The sequence below is a fragment of the Natator depressus genome, chromosome 16, assembly GCF_965152275.1.
Source record: "Natator depressus isolate rNatDep1 chromosome 16, rNatDep2.hap1, whole genome shotgun sequence".
Taxonomy (NCBI): domain Eukaryota; kingdom Metazoa; phylum Chordata; order Testudines; family Cheloniidae; genus Natator; species Natator depressus.
This window is the reverse complement of record NC_134249.1, coordinates 10,905,166-10,927,877: the sequence shown is the minus strand read 5'-3', so window position 1 is coordinate 10,927,877 and position 22,712 is coordinate 10,905,166. Positions and strand designations below refer to the sequence as shown.

The 22,712-nt window shown below is 50.0% G+C and overlaps 1 protein-coding gene across 1 annotated transcript in view; it reads left to right on the top strand.

The window, feature by feature from the left end:
* Positions 1–264: 264 nt before the first annotated feature.
* ASTN2 (astrotactin 2) overlaps positions 265–22,712 on the top strand; it is a 589,627-nt gene continuing 567,179 nt past the window's right edge. The window contains exon 1 of the mRNA XM_074973795.1: positions 265–634. Within this exon, the coding sequence (XP_074829896.1) occupies positions 265–634 (370 nt within the window). The remainder of the gene's footprint in view (positions 635–22,712) is intronic.

The following is a 22,712-nucleotide window of genomic DNA, read 5'->3' as shown; positions in this document are numbered from 1 at the left end:
GGGGGGGTGCGGGGCTGGCCCTGGTGCTCCAGCACTGGAGCGGGGGCAGGTTCTGGGAGCCCCCGGGACCCCCGGGCGGGGGCCAGCGGCGCCCCGGGCCGGGAGGGTCCCGGGCGGCGCGGGGGCGGGCAGGGGGCGGGGCGCGGCGCGGCGGCGGCCGGAGGAGGGGCCGCTCGCGGCAGGCTCAGTCGGCCGGCTCGCCCCGCTCGGCTCTCCGTGCGCCTCCGGCTCCGGCTCCAGCGCCCCAGCCCAGCCCGGCCCGGCATGGCAGCTCCCCCGCGCCGCAGCCGGCTCCGCGCCGCCGCCGCCACCTCCCGGTGCCCGCCGCCGCCGCCGCCTCCGCTGCTGCCGCTGCTGCTGCTCCTGGCCAGCGGGCCCGGCTCGTCCGCCTCGCGGGAGCCCGACAGCCCGTGCCGGGCGAAGACGGTCACCGTGTCCACCCTGCCCGTGCTCCGCGAGAACGACATCAGCTGGCGCGGCTCCCCGTCGGCCGCCAGCGCCGCCGCCCCCGGCCCCTCGGGCCCCGGCCCCGCCGCCGAGTCCCGGCTCCTGCTCTTCGTCCGCAACGAGCTGCCCGGGCGCATCGCGGTGCAGGACGATCTGGACAACACGGAGCTGCCCTTCTTCACCCTGGGTGCGGCGGGGCGGGCGGGGCGCCGGGGGTCGCTGCCCGGGGCATGGGAGGTCGGGAGGGGACAAGGGGGGGGGGGATCTGGGGGTCCGGGGTTGCCTTCGCCCTGGCACCGGCGGGGTGGGCACCGGCTCAGAAGGGCGAGGCGGGGAGCTGCCGCCTCCCGGGAGGAGGGCGCCCGGAGCGGAGTTCGCGGACTTCTCCCTGCTCCGTGGGGGACCGGGAGCTGGGCTGAGCCAGCTGCTTTCGGCCCCCGGGAGGAGGGAGGCGGGGAGCACTGGGGCGCGGGGGGTCGGGGTGGGTACCCGGGCACACGCCCGATCTGCCTCTGGCCCCCGCGGGGAAGGAGCAGAGGTTGGATGGGGCCACCTCTGGCCCCCGCACGGGGCTGAGCAAGGCGAGGGGCTCCGCTTTGCGGGCAGGGGGCCATTTCTGGGTGTGGGGAGGGGGCAGCTGAGGCACGGCCCTGCCCCTGGGGGGGGTGTGTATGTGTGGCTGGCTGGCGGGGAACTTGCCCTCCTGTTTGGGATCAGCTCGGAGGACGCGGGGGAGATGATGGATCGAAGGAAGCAGAGGAGGGCTGAGCTGCTGGAGTGACTCTGGGGGGCAGCAGTTGGGGCTGAGAAGCGGCTGTGGGAGCGAGCCGCTGGGGCCGTGTGGGAGGGCTGGCTGGTGGGCAGTGCCCCCACCCCTACGGCGGGCTGGTGTTTGGAGGAAGAGTGTGGAACAAAGTACCTGCCACTGCTCCAGGGCATGTGGAGCGCTGAGGCGTTAATAAGACTGGGGCAGAAGCTGTGGTGGTGGGGGCTATGATACACAACCCCTCATAGCTAATTCTCTGGGGGTCCCTGTCTGTCTCCCCCCCCCTCCACTGCTATCTTCCCTCCCGTCTCCCTTAAAGTCCTCTCTCCTGGTGGGATGCAGCTTCAGGGGAAGATTAGCTGGCATTATCTCTTTTCACTGTGGCTGAAATATTTATATTTATATTCATTTTTGCTCAGGAGTTGAGAGCATTTGACTTGATACAGCTCTTGTGCCTTTTTAGGTGTGTTCCTCTGGGCTTTTTGCATACCTGTAGCTGTACCTGCTTTTCTTAGTTTAAAGACTTCCTCCTAGCTTTTTCTCTCCTTCATTCCCTGTCGCAAAAATGCACAGTGATTTACGTTTGCTCTCGCACCAAGGGGCTTTTACCCTCGTCCTCTTGGGCAGGACTCTTCTGCCCTTGCAGATGTAAAATATAGGACATTCTTTATGTGGCACGATCTTGCCTCATCACCGAGTTGCCAACCAGTTTGATTTCAGAAATGTTCTTTGCAATGATCCTGCAGGAGTCACTTTAGTGCTGTCATGTTGCCGTGGTTTGATTTCCCTCCCTTGTAATTGATAGCTTCATTATCTTTTAGAGTTTTTTAATGTTTGCCTTTTTGCACACTTTTATTTTTCTGGAAGGGGGGGAAAGAGCTGTAGCAGGGTCTCAAGGCCGCCTGCTGGCTTGTCAAATGACCGGTTTGGAACATATTGGTTCAGCCTGCAAAGCTGGGTGGCACTACTCCTACTTAACTGTCTTCTGCAGTCCTGTGAAATGGCTGGCCCTGGAGAAGCTACCACTGAGTGTAGGGCACAAGAGGAGATTTCCTTTGATTGCTTATAAATATTTTGGCTGAATGCTCTCTGATTACCCCTGCTTTGTGTGATGCTTTAGCTGTCACGGTCTATTACAGCATGCCTGCATGTTTCTCCATACTTTCTAGGATTTCCTGGTAGCGAAGAACAATTAAAATGGGATATGAGAACATCTTTCCTGCATGAAGCTAGTTGATCTCTTGCTCTAACATGGGATGTTCCTCCGTCTTGTCACAATTATCCTATTTTATATATTCGTTCTGACTTGTTCTGCTCCATAAAAGTGAACTGTTTCGAATTCTGTAGCTAAAGCATGGTGTCTGCTGTGGCAGAAGACTGAAGGCTTTTGTTGATCTCAAAACATCTCCTCTTTATCCACTGGCTTTCTCCTTCTCTGGGATCTAAGCCGCCTGTAATTTGAGTACCTGCTTGGCTTTATGTCTTTGGTGCTGATGAAGGTGCTCCTCTCTGTTGTGACTTTGTGTGGATTGTTTTCTATGCATTTAGCATGTCAAGCTATTCTAGCCTATATGCATGCTAACCTGGTACAGAGCTGTGTGTTTAGCTGCAGACTGTTGTTTACAAGTGACTGTTTTTTCAGGGATTGTGATATGCCACAGAAGTGAAATAACTAACTGCATCTCATGGTCTTTTAACCCCCTAGGAGGCTCTTCCAATAGAAAATGCTTGTAATAAATACTTGGATGCCTCTTAAACTGAGCTTGTCAGAACCTCGCTTTGCAGTCTGCTTGCCTTCCTAGGCATCTTAAGTCAATCACAAACAACAACAACAACAAATCTAGAACTTAAAAAAACCCTGTACTCTAGGTAAGAAATCTCAGACTCAAGGAACAGCCCCTGATGTGCTGGGCTGGCTTTACCATACAGGAGAGTGAAAAAAAGGTAACAGGAAACTTCGATTCACTGAGTTGAGGTTTCAGGGCAAAATGCAGTTACAGCAGGGATCAGGAGTGGATTCTCCCTAGCCCCACTATACATCCCTAGCTAAATGCATCAGAGGAAGGAAAAAGCACCTGCACGTAGCCTTAAATATTGGTGCCTGCCATGCGAAGGGTACTAGACCTGACAGAGCAGCAGTCTGATCTAGTACGGCAAACCCCATTGCAATGGGTGACTTGGTTGAGGGACACAGTATGCCTAAGAATTTCCCTACTTTTCAGCGAGCCTGTGCCTTGACTAGGACTCACAATTACCCCAACTTTTTCTCAATGCTGGCTTCTGTTACAATCTCTTTTGTGTGCTAGACACCTCAAGGTATCCCCCAAACCAGCAGATATTGAACTTGCCGCAGAGTATAAATGGGAACGTTCCCCACATGGGATGGCTTTGCCACGATTCTAAACTTCATGAGCGCCTTGCTTCTGCAGAAGGGAACCCCCTCTCCTTTCCCAAGGTCTGTCTCATGAGTTGCTGTGGATACTTTTCAGAGGAGCAGCCGTGTTAGTCTGTATCTGCAAAAAGAAAAGGAGGACTTGTGGCACCTTAGAGACTAGCCAATTTATTTGAGCATAAGCTTTCGTGAGCTACAGCTCACTTCATTGAGTGAAGTGTGCCCCAAGTACTCCTTTTCTTTTTGTGGATACTTTGATACTGCCGTTTTTTTTTTTTCTGTCTCCAGGAGTGGCAAGAGGTCCTCTCCTATTTAACTCTTTCCTGGACAGTCACTGTAAACGATTTTGCTGGCTAGTGGGATTGCTTTTTGGGCACAGTGAATAGTGGGGTGGTTAGAATAGAAGTCCGGTAGGCCTTTGTGTACTAGCAATAGCTATGGACCCCGCTGTCTCTGGCTTGGCGTGACCCCAGAGTTGTCAAGGTTTGTGTGTGGTGGAGTGTGGGGAGACAGGAACGAAGTTACCAGTAAAGCTCTGTGGTAAGCTCTCTCAGGTGTGGTCCCTTGTCCCAAGGTGACTATCCCTGTAGATTTTTCCTCTGCTGCTTGCCCTACAACTCTAAATAGCAGCTGTACTTGCTGTGCGGCTTGCCAGGCTCCTCTGGGATGAAAGGTTCTGTGCAAATGTAGGAAAAGGGGGAGGCCAGTAGCTCTGATCTTCTTGGGTGGTGAGGGAAATTGCCTTAAACACTTAGTCCCCTCCTCGCTGCAGTAGTGCTTGCCATTAGACGTCAAGGACTTATTGATTGGGTTTATGGTAGAAATCCGTACATAGACTTGCCTCTGTGGGCAAGTTTTCTTCTGAGCTCTGATTTTACAGGTGCCTGGTTCGTTCTCTCCGTGAGAAGCAGAATGTTTTTCATCTTCAGATGGCCCCAGATGCGTCCTTACCTCTTTTCTGAGGCGCTGGTCCCAAACCGTCTCCCTGAGTAGCTTCCTAGAGGATCTGAGCTAGAACCAGCATAAAACAGAGCTGATGGCAGTGCTGGTACCAAGAACTTTGAAGGAAAGGTCGCTGAGAACAAAACAAAGAAGAGCCTAACTTATGGGAACAGTCTCTTCATCTATTAATGGTAACATCTTTGTGGGGATGAATCAGTAACTTGTGGCGGCTTCTGTCAGGCACCGCTGTAGAATCTTGATACACGTCCCTTTTTTCTTATCTCCGTGATTATTTCCTTTCCTGTGAATGTCCACAGCTGAAGTGCCCCTTCTTGAAGCCTAATTGGGTCACAAGACTGCTTCTTAATGCCCCAAAACTCTCCGAAGGCCACAACCGACTTATTTTGTAGGGAAGCAATTCTGCATGAGTGGAGAAAGGAGTGTGACTTCACTAGGGGCATTGCCTACAATAGGTGTCTTTTGATTAAAAATTTCTACTGGTGGGAGCCGGAGTGTAGATAAGGCTCCCACGTCTGCTAGCATTCGTCATGCAGTGCCATCTGGATTTGCTCAAAGCAAGGCTGGGAGATACATTGCTAAAGTCTGGTGGCTGTGGGAACCTTCTCCGTAGTAGCTGTAACTGTAACAGTGGGAAACCTGCTAATAAACAAACCAACCAAACTCGAGCAGAGATGTGGGCTAAAAAGGCTGGAGAATCTGAATCCTGGGAGGAGATACTCTACTAAAAGGACATGGGGTGATCCGCATCAGAAAGAAGCTTCTTCCCCTGTGGTTATGCTCCATAACCCTGACCTCCAAGGACGTGTTTAAGAGATTTTAATTGCACCTTTCCCAGTATGTGTAAATGTTTAAAAGTTGTGACAGTGTGTGTACAGATGGCATGCTGGAGGAGTGTTTTAGCCCACTAGGGGGTGTTGGAGTCTGGAGATACATACTCTATAAGCTCCAAGGCTGTGCAGAGTTCTTCTGCAAGGGATTTATCTATATGTATTGGTTTGAAACCAGCTGTGGGGTTGGCGGTGTTGCCGTTGGATCAGAGACCCCGAAAAAGGGTTAACTAACTTGAGTCCTCCTCTGATCGCCCCGGGGGATGTCCAGCTAAAACACTGGCCTAGCCTGGCTTTCTTACTCCCATGAGAGTTAGTTCCTTGCATGCCCATACACGTCATTGCATTTCTCTGTGGCTCTGGCCCCAATGCTCAGCATGTTTCATAAACCTTTTCCCTGTCTTAACTTACAGCCCGCCCCAAAAAAACCCCATGAAGAGAACCCCAGGCTTGCAGGGCACAAAGCACTCAAAAGGCTGGCAATGACAAGTTCAGCTGTGCCCCTTGTCCATCTGCATTATGCATTGATAGATAACACACCATCACTCGTGATTTTCTACGACCTTGGATACACCAGTTACACCTTGCAGTACCTTTTCATTCTTCTATTGTTTTCACTGGCTTAATGGTCCAGCATCTTTGTTGACCTTAGACGCTCTCTGATGAGGCCTCTTCACTCTGGGGCGTGTATCTTGAGTTACTCAGCAGCCATGCACTGTACAACATCTATTCACCAGGCAACACAGCCTGCTTTAAGTGCAGTTCAGAGAATGAAGCAGTTAGCGACCAAGCTAAACTAGATGGCCTATATATATCCTGGCAAATTTTCACCATTGATCTGTTACTTACATTGTAGTATCTTATGTAAGAACAATTTCCTGTGTACTTCTTGTAAATGACTTCGATGGCTTCTGTGTGACTGGCATATGTAGCGCTACAAGATGCTGTGTATCTATGGGTGTCAGAAAAAAGTGTGTTTCTGCATATGTATTGGGATAATCGTTAATAACACCCCCACATGCAAGGGGCATGAGCTAAAGTGGTGTGTGCAACTTTGCTTTCACATCCCGATTTTTGTTCTTGATCCTTAGCTATGCAATCCTAACATCCTCTTAATGTCATTTTTAATGCATTTTCCTAGGTTCTTTATTCCTGGTTTTGATACACTTTGACTTTCTACTGCAGCCATCTGGGTGCTTGAGCTGTCTTTAAAAAAAACAAACAAAAAAACCCCATACAGAATCTTTTTAATAGGGAGAATGTTTTTCTCCTTTCAGAATATTTGAACTGACGTCTCAGATCTCTTTAAAAAGAAACAAAAAGCATCTTTTTGTTTTAAGCTGGAATTTTTCCAAGCTTGCTGCCTGCCCAAAAGTGGGATTTTTGGAAAGTGAAAAGAGGGCAAAAATGGAAATGTCTATGCATTTGTTGCTGCTTCTTTAACAATACAATACAATCTGCTTATAGCAGCTGTTTTTAGTTGGTGGGACTTTTTTTTTTTCTTTGAAAAGCAGGATCAGGTCTGTAGCGAAACCATGATGTTGAACAGAATTGCACTCCTGAGTATTTCCTTGTCACCTGAGTTGCATTTTGCACTCTGGTGCTCTGAACCAACTTTGGACCGCAAATGGCACGGTTCCCAATATTTGGGTTCCACTGCGTAGTGAGAAGTAACTTGACCTCAAATTAGTTGAAAGTATCTTCCTTTTCTATTGCACAGACCCTTTGTGTTGGGCTGGAACAAGTCTGCAGTACTCTGAGCAAGGCATTGGTTGGCATAACACTCTTCCATTGGGTGTATCCTTGCCTCTTGCTGGCTGTATGCAAAATAGCCCAGTCAGGTAAAGGGTAGCCACTTCCAGACTCACTGAACAGCCTTGCCTCCTGCAGAATCGGAACCCAGCCCTGCCACACAAAAGCACTGATGGGAATGCAATGAAAAAACTACTGTTTCAGAGGAATCCCTGGAGGGAGAAGCAAGGGGGATGTCACCTGATTCAGAGAACAAGGAGCTTTCCCTCTTGAGGGATGCCTGTTTGTGTGGAACAACCTCTATTAAAATGTATCCATTTGGACCAGGTAGAAATCCCTTCGGGGGTGTGCTGTTTACTAGGCATGGCTGTGCAAAGATGAAAGGGAAAATGGAACAAACTTTGCGTCTGGCTGCTTCCACCTGGCTTTCATTTCCATGGTGTTACACAAAGTAGAGGCTGCAGAACAGATGGAGGGTGAGAGAGGAAAGATATTGAAAGGGGCCGTGGGTTGTTGCCTGTTTAAGTTAATGACTCATGGTTAAGGCTACGATTTAATCACGGGTATTTTTAGTAAAAGTCATGGACAGGTCACGGGCAAGAAACACAAAATTGTGGCCCATGACCTGCCTGTGACTTTTACTAAAAATACCTGTGATTGAATCTTGCGGGGAGGCCGTGGCACCAGCTGTGTGTGGTGTGGGGGAGCCCCTGGGGGCCTGCTGCCGGGGGGAGGGAAGCCCCGGGGTCAGCCGCACTGGCCGCTGCAGAAGTCACGGAGGTCGCAGGAAGTCACAGAATCCGTGACTTCCGCAACCTCCGTGACAAACACGGAGCCCTACTCATGGTCAATCGCCTTGACACCGAAGCTCTTTGCAACTGATGTGAATGTAATGGCTCAGAGAGAGAGGGAGGGCTCGGGAGGCATGGCCTCTGTTAAGAACAATCTCGTGGGTCTAAGTGCAGTAGATACAACTCTTTTTAAGGAGATTTTGTACAGCCAATACAGAAGGCCTGCGGGGTCTCTCAATGCCAGGGCTGGGAAGCGGGTGTGACTGGTGCCACTAGTCGTCCATGCAGCTTACTGAGAGAAGCCGCCTTTAGGAGGAGGTGGCTCATGGCCTGAACACCTGTCAGTGGATCTGAATGGGCCTTGTGGGAAGAAGCAGTGTCTGTTCTGTCTAATTCATTCCAACTGTTCTAAACCAAACAGCTGACTAAGATGGGCAGCTTTGCGCAGCTGCGTAATGGGCTAGGCGGTAGGGAAACCTGCGTTTTATTCCTAGCTCTGCTGCTGACTTGCTGTGTGACCTTGGGAATGTCACTTAACTTCTCTGTGCCTCACTCCTGTACTGTGTAAAGAGCCACAGATGCTCTCAGAAAGGTACTAACATCCCAACCACCGAGTCGGGAAATATGCTTGAATCTCTAGCTTTTACTCCCTCTTCAGATCTCCCTATACCCAGCTGATATTTGTTTCCTGCTTCTCTTGAAGAGGTAAAAGGATGGGGAATAATTTAAGCTTATTACTTCTGACAGTCCTAGAGAGAACCATCAGTCTCATGAATTTTGTTAGACCTTGGCCACACAGTGGTCCCGATCACACATCTCTGCTGCCTGGCTAGTGTGCCCCATCCCCAACTGCCCCAAAGTGATGCCTGCTGCTGTCTAATACTGAGAAATAACTTTTCTGGGGGGGATCCCTTATGCATCCCTTTCTTAAAGCAGTGTCTGCAGTTCGTCCTTCCTGAGGGGGCTTAGTCATCCATAAATGCCTTTTTTAATATGGGTTGTTGGAGGGGGGAACTTGGTTCAAACTACCTCTGGCATCTGAGCACAAGAGCATCCTTAAAGAATTGCTGCTTTCCAAGAGTACCCATATTGACCAGCTAGTGGCAACAGAAGATTAACTATAGAGAAAGCAACCCATACTTTCCAGCTGAATTGCCAGACAGTGGGTAGGAATTACTAGAGGAGGCCTGCAGTTGTGGGGTGAGCTGGTTTAACCCTCATTTCCCGACTTTCTGTTCCTCTGCCTGCTCCCTTTTGAAAAGGGAGGGGGTAGAAGTGGGGTCAATTACCTGACCTAGATACCTTGTCACCCAAGATCTGCCTTTCCCAGGGCCACGGCACAGTGTAAAATGCACTTCTTTGCAATGTAGGCGTGGGAACTTCAGTTCCCAATGTGTGTGTGTTTTTCAGGGTGGGAGGGGAGACAGAAGAGGCCCAGAAGGGCGGGCCCCTCAAAATACCCATTCCGTAAAGCAGTTACTGAATGTCTCAGACTATTTATTTTATATGCATTGCCATAGTGCAGAGGAATTGTAGTCAGAGCCCAGGACCCCATTGTGTTAGGTATAGACCTTGCTCCCTATATCTGCTTGACCCATGTGGATGAGACCAAATTGGCATGGACCTTGATTCTGCTTCTGGGTGTGAGGTTAACACGCATCACTGCCTGACTCCTAAACCCCAAACAGACCCGTCGGCTTTCTCCGTGTGTTACATGATCCCTAGGTCATTGGAACGCTGACTTGGGACCAGTGTTCTCTGAGACAGGTGGAGAAGTTATTTCCCTGCTGTGGGTGGCTGGCTGATGAGGAGGGATTGTTCTTGTACCACCTTCCATACAGATCTAGCCCTAGCATTTTCAGATGGTTTGAAAAACCTGCCCATTGTCAAGCCAAAGGCCTGACCAAGGTGCCGGGAGAAGGGAGCGGTGAGGCTGAGAGCTCGGACTAAGTGAAGTCCTATCAAGGCATTGACGTTGGAAGCTTTTGAGATCAGTAACATTAGTTCTCACTGTGTGCAGTATCCCAAGTGCATCTAGGATGATTTGGAAATAACGAGAGAGTGTCTCTCCTCTGACTACTGCTGCATGCACAGGGAGAGGAAACCAATATCGTCCTTTCCCTCCTCTTTATTCCCTCTCTTCCCCCTTTTGCCTTCAGCCCCTGGTTCTGCATCCGTTGCTCTGTAGGAACAGCAGCAGAGTGAAACAGACAGGAACCTTGTCAGTAGCCCACTTAGGAAGTGATGCCATGTAAAATAATCAAATGTTTTCGGGTTGCTGCTGGGGCTCTGCTAATTCGATTAGGATTCCTAGTGTCCAGACAGCATGGAGACAGCTAATTTATTGAAGATGCCAAGCATGCAGAATGTAAAACCGGTTGTTCTTGGTGTCCGATGTCTGGATACATCTTTTTGAGGGTACCTTTGAACAACAGGTATGTAACTCTTTGCCTCCCCTGGGACCAGAGGACACTGCTTGGCTCCTGTGTTATCTACTCTGTATCTGCCAGGCAAGTGAGGAAGTTGGGTTACTCTGGTGCAATCCCTCAGTTACCTTCAGTATGTTCCTCCCGCTCTGAACAAGGAGGCGGCAGAACACGGCACAGAGGGACAAGTTGGCTTGTTGCTAATTGCGACAGAAGGGGCTGAGTCCTGGATGGAGACGATACCCCGTCTGTCCTGAATGAGGCTCATACAGGAAAGAAAGGAACCAGCATGTTTCCAGCTGTCTCTCATGTGCTCCCCACAATGCCTACGTCGTCCTAACCCCATGCTTCCAGCCTCCCTATCTTTCTCTAAAAGGCAAACCCTGTAGGAGCTAGGGAACCCATGACTTGGCTTTGCAAGCAGCAGAGAAAGGAAAGAAATTTTCCATTAGCAGCATCAGCAGTAAAAGAAATTTCCCAGGCACCTGGTAACTGCTGAATTTAGGAAGATTATTGCGAGTTGGCTGCATTACTCCCAAGGATATGCACAGGGGTTATCCTGTTAAGGGAGAGGAGAGGAGGCAAGGGCCAGGTTTCTTGGCTGCCTGGAGATGTGGCCTTCAGAGGAGAACTGCCCCCAGATTTGTTTCTGATCCTGATAAGTGTAGCTTTCCACATATCTCCTGTAAGGTGAGCAGGAAGTGGTGCACCGTGGTCGGAGGATGGCGGAAACCTACAGGGCTGGCTGCCTCCGGTGCATCATCTGTGCCCTTCTGATGCCCCCAGAATAAAACTCAAATTGCACAGCCAGCCGCACTAATGAGCTGCAGTGAGGAGGAGGAGAGCACCCAATGGCACACCAGGCGGAGTGGCGCTGGGGAAGGTGGGGAAGGCACCCTGGAATGGCTGGGAATGCAGGGGCAGGGCGAGTTTTCATTCATAGGCGTGAGAGTGTGAAGAGGCATGGAGGTCTTAAGCCATGCTCAGTACCAAGGACATGAGCCAATGTCCAAGCTGTGGCGTAAATCCATCTCTCTCGCCTGGCTCTGACGCTCCAGGGACCTTGTGGCTTTTGTTTCCATTATTAAGTATTCATAATTTTTACAGTGCCCAAGAAGTCTCTTTCCAGAGCTCATAAAAAGCCATGATCCCTGCCATAAAGCGCTCACAGTTTAGCTGCAGAGGTGAGGAGGAGGGGAAGGAATGGGACAGTAGCTCAGAGGTTAGGGCACTGGACTGACAAGTCCAGAGGGCTGGGTTCTGTTTCCACTGGCTTGCCGGTGACCTAGTTCACCCCCCCTGTGGCTGTTTTCCTGCCCATCGCTTGTCTGTGTTGCAGGGACTGTCTATCCAGTGCCAGCACGATGGGGCCCTGATTGCGGTTGGGGCTACCGAGTAAAGGGTGGGCAAGGCTGATTTACAGCAAAGCAATCCATGTGCTGCCAAGCCGCATCTGAAGAGGTAACTGTGCCTTGCTGACGGGCTTGGTGTCGCTCGTGAGACCTTTGTTCGGTTCTTGTCTTCTCGCCCGTCCCCAGGTCCGCAGCCTGGGCTGGAGCACGGAAGGGCTCGGAGGCTGCTGCAGTAATTGCATATGAGTCAGCTGTGGGGAGGAGGGCTGGGATTCTGCTCAGCACCCACTGTGGGAAGGAAATGGAAGCCTTGTTTTAGCATCTCCTGTGTGCTGACCATCTCTCCCTTTAGTCGTCTTCCCTCCCACCCCAAATGAAGAGAGCATCCCAGGTGTCCAGCAAATTCTTCCCCCTCCCCAGCTTCTGCTGGCTCAGATGTCTCTTTCCCAGGCTGTCGATCTGTTCCCTGCCGCTTCCTAGTTCCCTGGGTTATTGCCTACCACGGGCTGCGTGTGGGACATTAAAATATGGGATTGAGTGACAGAGAGTAGTTGCTGGCAACGGCGTGGGCTTTTTGCCTCTAACCAACTGTTCCGTAAGGTCATCTACATGATTCAGTGCTCCCGAGTCAATAGCCTGCTGCAATAGCAAACACCAGGCCTGTGTGGTATGGCAGGAAAGCTGGGAGCCGGGGAAGGCCTGAGCAAGGTGGATCTGCCCTCAGATATTGTGGTGCTCCTAACGGGTGGCTGCTCTCGCTGAGTTTGGGAGCCCATCGCAGTTACTGACCTGCCCCTTGGGGTGAGAGAGGAGCTGGGGGAGAGCTGCTGACATGCCGGTGACCTCGTTATCCATGCGGGATTCACCCCTTGTGCTCACTCTGCTCTGCACTCCTGCCTCGTGACAGGTCCGTTTACCACTGAACCAGGAATTCCCAGGGGGGCTGACCCCAGTGCAGATGCCAGTCGATTGACCCCACTTAGTCCTCCGTTATAAAGCTGCCTCTTCTGCTGTAGGTCAGCCCTGTGGCTGAGAGGGCTATAAACCCTGACCTGGTCTTTCCGGGATTACAGCAGCCCCTTGTGTGGAGCTTTCAGTACAGTGGCTGTCACAGGGAGTGTGGGGAGAACCAGGTCTGTCATTCCTGTTTATCCACCCCCACCTCCTGCCATCGCGTTGCACTCTCATCCTAAACACGTCCTGAGAGCAGCTGTGTGAAAGGAGGGGGGACCTCTAATCTAAATTAAAGAGACTCATTAAATTCTCCCTCCAGCCCGGTGACCTGCCCAGGAAATTCTTCCAGGGCGTCAGCACCCTGCCTCTGGGTGTTGGTTTTGGGCCTCACCCGCCCCAAGGTCTGTTCTCCTGCCAGGGGAAACTGGGAGCAGAGGGCACCCAGCAAGGGGGGCCCAGGGAGGGCAATTCTTGGCTGAACTGGGGGTGAGTATCGTTGTTCTCCTCCAGCTAATGTGATTGATTGCGTGTGTTCTTTTCCTCAGCCCCTGCTCCGCTGTGGACAACAGCGATCTCTCTAGGTTCTGGTACTTCCATGGCGCCTTTCTAGGCATTTAAAAATAGAAACAATGAACAATCTCTTCTTTCTTCCTTCGTAGCCGGCAGGGCAGAGGTTGATTGGTTTGTAGGGTCTGGGCCACGGAGGATGGAGCCGAAGAGGTGACTCGGGCATTTGTTTCTGGACACCCAAGGCCCATACTCATTCTAAATCTCTTGTGGCAGGGAGTTCCCCAGTCTGGGCCCAGCTCCTAGGAACAATCACTGCCTTGCATTCCCAAGCCTCTCCTATTGGTTGATCCATGCCCCCCTCAACCCACCCCGTGGCAGGTTGTGCTCAAGGAGGGAGAGGTGATATTTTGGACCTGTCCCACGGAGGGCTTTGAATGTGAGACCTTGAACTCAACTTTGCCCTGGCTCCCTGTTGAGTAGAGTGGAGTGTACCTGGGTGGTGGTCAGCTGATGGGCTCGCTGTGTTTGTACCAGCTGGAGCTTTCTCAGGGCGTGGCTTCATTTGGACCCTGTTCACAGGGTGGCTTCGTTCCTAGATCGTAGGCCTGAAAGTGACCAGGGTCGGTTCTGTGCCTGATGAGACGGGGCACAGTCAGCTGGTTTACATGGCATTGGAATTCCAAAGGAGCCAGGTCTGCAGACAGACAACTACTGGAGGGTAGATGCTGTTGATAATGGGGGATGTTCCACAGAAGGTGTGTTCACTCAAGCGTGTCCCTCTCCTTACCAGCATGGCCTCCATGTGGCTAAAGGTGAGCCTAGGCCAGGGCTGGTTTTGGGAGATGGGGCTGGTTACATTGCATGTAAAGGAGAGGAACGGGGGAATCTGCGTAGTGCTGGCACTTAAGCTCCCCCAGCAGCCTGGGGTAGGGATGGAATAATGCAGGGAAGCTGGCTGAGCCTTGTGAGAGGCTGTGGTGATGACTTTGGCACTGGAGGGACAGCTGCCCATAAGGACCCTCTGGCTTAGCCTGGGAGGAAAGACATGAACCAGGTAGAGTTTCCATTCATCCCTGGAGCATTCCAGGTGTGGGGCAGGCATATTTGGTGATCAAGCCTATGGAATGCTACTGAGACGCCCCACGGGAGGCGTGTGAATGGTAGGTCCCTTGTCTAAACAGGCAGGTCCTTGCGAGCCACCCCTAAAAGCCGCCCCTAGAAGGAGGAGTTGTTGCTCAGCCTGACTTGTTCACATCAGGGCTCTTATCTTTTCAATATCCTGTGGAGCCAAGGAAAGGCCCTGGGGGCACATTTGTCACCCAAACAGCCCCAGGCTTCAGATGAACTCGGTTTTCTAGCAATAAAACTGGGCTAGGCACTGTGTACTGTAACAAAGCCCCTGGATATCCTAAATTCCGAGAATACTGCACCTTTCATCTCGAAGGATCCAAGGCGCTTTCCAAGCTGCCGAGTGTTACAGCCTGCCTCACTGGAGCATGCTGTTAGTGAGGGCAGCAGATGGCCTCTGCACCGCCCCCCCGCCCCCCACTCCCTTGTAACTTCCTAAAGAATTCTCCTCTCCAATCAGCCATGCCGTGGGCTGGCTCTGGACCCGAACGTGAGTTTTTGGAGGAAAATACGTGCTTCCATTTGAGTTCCGAAAGGATGGGCAGGGGGAACTATTCTTCCAGGACTGTGGCAGTGGGTAGGAATAACTTCCACGCACAGCTCCAGCAGCTTTGGAGCTTGGCAGAAATAGTGCTCGTGGAGGAGGTGTGCATCCTCCACAGCCTGAAGAAATCGACACTCACGTTTGCGTGCTTGGGGGGAAAAAATCACTCCTGGGCCATAGACACGGTAGGAGCCCAGCTGACAGGCAGGGGTTGCTGCGGCTGGGGCCGCACTCATGAGGGAGGCTGTAAATGTCTTGCTGAAACCTTAACGGTGCCGGTCCTTTGCCGCTCACCCGCCCTTTAAAGCGAACTCTCAGAAACAATTGCGGATCTGATTCTCCTGTGGAGTCTCCTTCAATTTTTGCAACATTCAGAAACAGATGTGCTGCTGGCCTTTTTTTAAATCCAGCCTTTCAGAAAACTATCTCCAACCTGAGTGACCGATGGAAGGAAAGGAATGCATTTGCTCCTTGACTTCTCCACTACCTCTTACCTTGTGCTTTTCATCCGTAAATCTCAAAGCAATTTATCGGGAGGCAATTATCCCCGTTTTACAGATGGGAAAAGTGAGGCACTGAGACGTATAGGGACTTGCCCAAGGTCCCATCTTTGGAGTGTCAGATATAGAGCCTAGCTGGGATCATTTAAGTGCTAAAACATATTTTAATAAAACAAGGACACTGCATGCAAAAAGAAGCATTACAGGTGCACAGGTAGTTGGGAAATGCATTTCGTGTTGAACTTTTGTGTGCGCGCTATGGTACCCAAGAGGCAGTTTTTGTTTAACCGTTTGTTTGTGAGATACATTTCCTCATCCTGGGTAGCTTGTTCAATGTTTGCCATAAACTGTTAAATCAAAAACGGCCTTAACCGGTTCCCAGGAAATGTGTCCCAGTGCACAAAACATCTCTGCTGTGCTATGGTGCTAAGTGAAGGTTTCTGCAACATGAGCTCTGCATTTCCTGAGGGGTATGTTTTAGCTTGGCACCATTGTGGTAGTGAATAAGGTAATGAGCAAGCCGGGGGGTTATTTTGTATTTGCTACAATTTCTAAATTCCGGAATTGCTGCAGCTGCCCCTGGGGTGGGCAGAAGCCGTGCCTGACAGGAAGTGGAATATCCTCTCCATGGACATTACAGGGTAAGTTTCAGCGAGGCAGAATCTATTTATATATATTGAAATTTGTTAATTGGCCCCAGCACTGGAGCTAATGCCCCTTTCCCGAAGCTCCCCATGCACTGTGAACAACCACAAGCAATCAGGAAGTCTTGTCTTACCACACCTTTGGCAGCATACTGCCTCCTGGCAGCAGGCTGGGTCATTGGCTCCATCCTGACAAACAATAGAGTGACCCACCTACTGATTTACCAACACTAAAGCTCACAGCTTCCTGTAGTCTTTAATCCGGCCATAAACTTGCTTCGCTTGTGAGATCTGGCAAAGACAGCCTGCATCAATTTGCCTGCAATGGTGTAACGGGACCGTGTTGAAGAGAGTGGTGCTGGCGGAAAGGGCATTTCCCTCTTCAGCCCCGCTTTCCCTTCATTCTGATCTGTACTGAAGCCCCTAAACCAACTGATGCTCTGTGTTTACGTGGTAGCGATTGTTGTAAAATTTCAGCATCCAGAACTTCCTTAGGGTTAGGGAGGTGAGGGAGCAAAGCTGTCTTAATGTTTCTTTAAACACCTCTCTTGCTGTTTTGAGTTGAGGGATCTATTACCAATCAACCCACTGGGGAAGTAAGCTCAGCAGCCACTGTACCATTAGATAAGGAGTAGGGCCTGTGGTGTGGCCAACTCCAGGCATTCAAAAATCATGAGTCAATTTCCTTAAAATGAGATTTTTAAAAAGTAATACATTCTGGGTTTCTTTGTTTTTTGAGTTTCTCTGTGGTCACATTTTTCAGATTTTTTCCCACAACCACAAGGACTAGAAACATATATCTCTTTGTTTTAATCACATGACTCCAGGAGCTGGGACTTGGAAAAAAACCACCTACTTCATTAGACTACTCCACACTAATGATATTAGTTCCAGCACTGCTGCTCTTCTTCACTTCCAAAGCACCAGACAGGCCAAATGACTGTCCTCTCTGCATTGCTGGCTTTCTGTGGCTTCAAGGGGGCAGCGCTGGACCGATCAGGACAGTGCATTATCACATGGAGTGCCAGCCAGAGAGGAGGTCTGGGACTCTGGCTGCATGGGCTGGTGTTGGGTGGCTTGGGGTGTTTCTAAAGCAGCTAGGATCCTGCAGTGGACAGACATGCAAGGTTCACTGCTGGGTGTTTGTTCTGCATTGCGGAAAGTGGCTTTCTTCTCTGCTTAACCTCTGAACTATCCTTTATTTTAGCTTGAAAGTGAAACCTGGAGTGGGGGGCATGAGAGCTTTGATCTGGGCAGGATGGATGTGCCTTCAAGCCGTGGGAGTGGGACCACTTCAGGTCTCTCCATCCAGGACCCCACCTGCTGCCTTGCTCAAATGCCTTCTGCCCAAGAGCATTCTGCCGAGCTGCATACGTTCAGTACAGTCCGACCAGCCAAGTCTCACATGTGCAGAGAGAGATGCCCTCGCCCCCTAGGTTTGTTTGAAAGGCAGTTTTAAAATGTCTCCCCCCTTGTGCTGAAGGGTTTTACAATGTCTTTCAATGAGCCACTTAATCCCCCTTCACTCCCCAAAACCCTTGTGCTCGTAACTTGGCATAATACTCCACCTTCCAATTATCAGCTGCCCAGTAGAATAACAGGCTGCTCCCTAGGATCAGACCTAGACCTCACCGCCTTCGGGGCTGCTAAAGAAGGTGAGGGGTGACCTCCCTCTGCAGACAGCTGCTGAGTTTCTTCTCCCGACTGCATTCTCCACCCTCCCAGCTGCTCCCCACCATCCCTGGTGTGGCTGGGAGCGATCCAGGAGGGATGGGTTTGGCTGGCGTTCCTCTCTGGCAGGCTTCCCTGCTGAGTTTATGATGTGCGGAGAGTCATTCAAAAGAAATTTTTAGAACATCTCAGCCCATAAATCCATTCTCCGGCAGGCATGGGCTCAGGTTTGGTTTTGAATAACCTGCCACACATTTTTGAACACCTTCTCTCATATCTCCCCGCCTCCTCTGGGGACGTTGTATTGAGGGGTCAGGGCGGTGAGATGACTCTGTGTGTGGAGGGGGTTTGGAGCAAGGCTGCTCCCAGCCTGTAATGGAGGAATTTTATAACAGGGAGGAAGTATTTGGGATAGAAAAAATATATACCCTGGCAGTCGCATAAAAGCCAAGAATGACCAGTTAACGTAGGGTGACTGTTTTATCTCTGTTGGTTCAGATTGCTGCTTCTCTCTCAACTCCTCTAAAGGTATCCAGGGGGAGATGCAAGGAGGTGTTAATATCCTGCTGCTTGTGTCTGGAAAAAAGTAAATTAGATTGATCCAGCAAAGGCAGGTTCCTACGTAGTGGGATTCCTTGTCTCTTCCCTGATGCTGGGAGGGTGTGTAAAAACTGGAGACCTCTGCTCTGGTCATACTAGCAAAGGAAGTGTGCTTTCACAGGGCTCCTCTTGTGGCCAGGGTGCACTAAATAAACTGGCCATCGGCAAATTTAGGCTTGCATTTAGATGAAGGTTTCTAACCACTGGAGGAGTGAAGTTCTGGAGAAGCCTTCCAGGGGATTTGTGTGGGCAAAAAACCTAATATGTTTCAAGACTGAGCTTGCTAAATTTATGGAGGGGATGGTATGTTGAGGTTGCCTACTATGGTATATGACCCATCCACAACCGCTATTAGCAAATATCTCCAATGGCTGGAGGTGAGACACTAGACTGGGAGGGCTGTGAGTTACTACAGAGAATTTTTTCCCAGGAGCTTGGCTGGTTGGTCTTGCCCACATGCTCAGGGTCTAACTCATCATATTTGGGGTTGGGAAGAAATTTTCCCCCAGGTCAGATTGGCAGAAATGCTAGGGGGTTTTCGCCTTCCTCTGCAGCATGGGACACGGGTCACTTGCAGGTTTAAACTAGTGTAAATGGTGGAATCTCTGCAACTTGAAGTCTTTAAATCAACATTTGAGGACTTTGATAACTTAGCCAGAGGTTAGAGGTCTATTACAGGAGTTGGTGGGTGAGGTTCTTTGGCCTGCAATGTGCAGGAGGTCAGACTAGATGATCATGATGGTCCCTTCTGGCTTGAAAGTCTAATGTCTGATTCTAGCCTGGGAGCCACAGCTTAAAATATTGGTCACTAATGGTGGAGAAGGTCTTTCCACATATTTACTGGAGAGAAGATTGAAAATAAATCCAGAGAAACTCAGAGGTTAAAGAACAGACCTGGAAAATCCTACTCCTGATTTGGTTCATGAGCTTGAGGTCATGACTCCATTTCCCTATCTGTGAAATGGAGAACACCAGCTGGGAAGATGTGAAGCTTAATTTATGGCTGCAAGGTGCCTTGACAGAAGGTGTAAACTTAAATATAAATTAGTCCAGGGTACTAGCTTAAGCTTTCATATAAAACTTGACTCCTCTCCCTGTGATGGCATAAAATGGGTAACGCTATCCTTTCTGCCATGATATGGCAAATGGGCCACTTACTCCTAGTGGACCTTTTCTTTCCATCCCCACAAGTGGCTGCTAGAAGCAGTTTGGGGTAGGGACAGTCTCTTCCTAGGTATCAGCACAGTACCCACATACTTTGGGAGCTGTTGTAATAGGAATCCTAGAACAGGTTGGGACACCAGATTAAAAAAGTGGCTTCCAGTTTTGGTTCATATTGGGAAATGACAAAGCCAAAGCGTTCTAAGAAATCATTGGTCCCCCTAACTGGTTTTAAATGGGGGCATTGCAATGGGAAAAGGTTGGATTTAAAACAGGCAACATTGTTTTATGGCTGCCAACAAATCCCTGCTCTGCCCTTGTGGAATAATTTCTGTCTTCTGATATTATGTGGGGAAAATGGAGGATGGCGCATGCCCTATATTCAGGGGAGAAGTATCATCTTCCATTTCGATGCAATACCATATACATTGCCCGTTCTTTGACCTCACCTTTGCTAACAAAAATACATAGCAACACGTATGGTTTAAAAAACCTTAGACACTCCGCTCCCCTTGGAGAGCGGATGAGAGAACAAACCTGTGAGATGTGTAGTCAAATTGCATGACTGGAGGGTGCTCAGATATGACAGGGATGACCGTGGTATAAGAACCTATGCAGAACTGGGGAAGAGAAGGGATTTTTTCTGTTCAAAGGCTTGGTGAACACAGTGGGTGCCGGCCATAAGTACTTCTCTGTGGGCTTGTCTATACTATGAGGAAGGTACAGTTAAACCTGACTTTGTCCTAGAGTTAGCTACGACCAGCTAACTGTTGAAGCACCACCAGTCTTGTCCATGCTAAGGGCAATAGCAGGTCTAAGTAGACAGTGTTAACATGTTCTAACGCCATGCATTTTCCTGGCATGGGCAAGCCCCTGGTGTGGACCATGCTTGAGGGAATAGATTAGTGAGGGCCGGATAACCCTGAGGTAGGGAAGAATTTTCCTTAAGAAGGGAAGAGGGCAGAGTGGTGAACAAAAGCTCTGAAGAGTGGCCTGATACACTTCAGTGCTTGCTTCCTCTTGGGCGTGTCGCACTAGCTCTGTTTAGTAGGTCAAAGGCAGAGGAAGCTTGGTATGAGGGAATAAACCCAGGAGGTGACTGGTGAGCCAGGACAGGCTGGCACAGCCCTGGTTGCTTTTGCTCCTCTCCTTTAACCCAAAAACGGTCATCTCCTCCAGCCTCATTACACCTCCTGCCATTTCCAACCTTGCTGCTGTTTGCTTTCAGTTAAGGGAGGAGAGTTTGAGAGCTTGCGAATGAAAACAAATTTTTCACAGCTGTTTAGCAGGCACCTGCCTAATGGATTATCCAAGCAGCACAGGCTCAGTTACGAAGGGAGAAGCAAGAGCAGACGGCAACCCGGCTTCCAGAGGAGTGGCCCTAAGGATGCCACAGCATCTAGCCGCTCCTGCTCCTCAGCTGTTTGCATCCTTTACAGGCATCACGCCGGCTTTGCTCGCCACTGTTCCATCTGTGTGGCTGGGAAAGCATAAATGCAACCAGACAGGCAGGTGGGGGGTGAGGCCCCAGGATCACTCAGAGGAAGGATGGTCTTGTGGTTGAGGGATTGGACTGGGGCATGGGCGTTTTGGGTTCAATTCCTGTCTTTGCTGGAGCCATTTTGCCCTACCTGGGACAAATCACGTTGTCTCTACTCCTCATCCCAACAAAAGCTGAATGAAACTTTTTCTACTAAATGATTATTTTGTGGAAAAATCCATTTTGGGAGATGGCGGGTGCGCGGGGGGGGAACCTAGAAACTATTCGTCAAACTGATTCAAAATGGTGTTTTGATTTCAAATGCAGCCAGTTTAAATCCCCCCACACAGGTGAAAACACCTGGAACATGCAAACTGAAACTAAATAAAGCGAAACCAAAATAATGTTGAGTCGACTGGAACATTTTGATAGATTTTGAAACCGTTTTTTCAAGTTTTCTGGTTTGACAATTTTTTTTAAAAGAAAATTGTCTGTTTTTTTCGATTCAAACCTATTCTAGTTCATCTTTTATTTTGGCTTGGCCACTGAACTGAAAAACCCATTATTTGCCCAGCTCTAATCCCAGACGTGTCCTTTCTCCTGCCTTTCCGCTACCCATCTGCTTTCCTCTTTAGACTGGAAGCTCTTTGGAGCAGGGCAGAGGCTGTTTCTGTGTATGTACCGCCCCACGCACAATGGTACTGCTGGAACACACGTTGGGTAGAATGGATCAGTGATGCTCAGATGCAGAGATGGGGTGAACGTTTACCACGTCTTTTTCATTTGCTCCCAAAACCCTGTGCAGCATCTGCTCTGGTGTTGTGGGGAAAGATGAATTCCTTAGCTGGCTGCAGTCCCTCTTCTCTGAATTCACCAATTTCCAAAGGGATTACATAAGAACATAAGAATGGCCATACTAGATCAGACCAAAGGTCCATCTAGCCCAGTGTCCTGTCTTCCAACAGTGGCCAGTGCCAGGTGTCCCAGAGGGAATGAACAGAACAGGTAATCATCAAGTGATCCATCCCATGTTGCCCATTTCCAGCTTCTGGCAAACAGAGGCTAGGAACGCCATCCCTGCCCATCCTGGCTAATAGCCATGGATGGACCTATCCTCCATGAACTTATCTAGTTCTTTTTTGAACCCTGTTATAGTCTTGGCCTTCGCAACATCATCTGGCAAAGAGTTCCACAGGTTGACCGTGTGTTGTGTGAAGAAATACTTCCTTTTGTTTGTTTTAAACCCACTGCCTATTAATTTCATTTGGTGACCCCTAGTTTATGAGAAGGAGTAAATAACACTTTCTCCACACCAGTCATGATTTTATAGACCTCTATCATCGGGCTGTGCTGATTGTATCTCTTTTTCCCACACACACCCTGTTAAGTTCTGGTTTTCTTTGGATTTTGTTAGATGCCCAGACAGCTTTGTGTTTGTAGCCTAGAATTAAAAATAAATCTGTTTCTGTCTCTGAGGGGGTTGTGGAGACGTGAGTGACAAGGCCATGAGCTCCCGACGGCAGCAGACGAGCTGTCGGGCAGTTTCTGCTAAGAGAAAAGATGCCTTCCCCAGCCCTACCTCTGTCTCCCTGCAACGTCTAGATTCCAAGTTTATTTAAGAGTGCTTTTTCTGTTTCCGAGCATATGCTTTACCATGCCAGTCTGACAAGTCCCTGAGGGGATGGGAGCACGGTGGGAGTGCGACGGAGACACTGAGATGAGTTCTTGATTTCTGGGGTTCTCTCTCTCTCTCTGCGGTTTACGCTGCTGTTTCTCTTGCTGCTCTCTACCTTTTTAAAATACA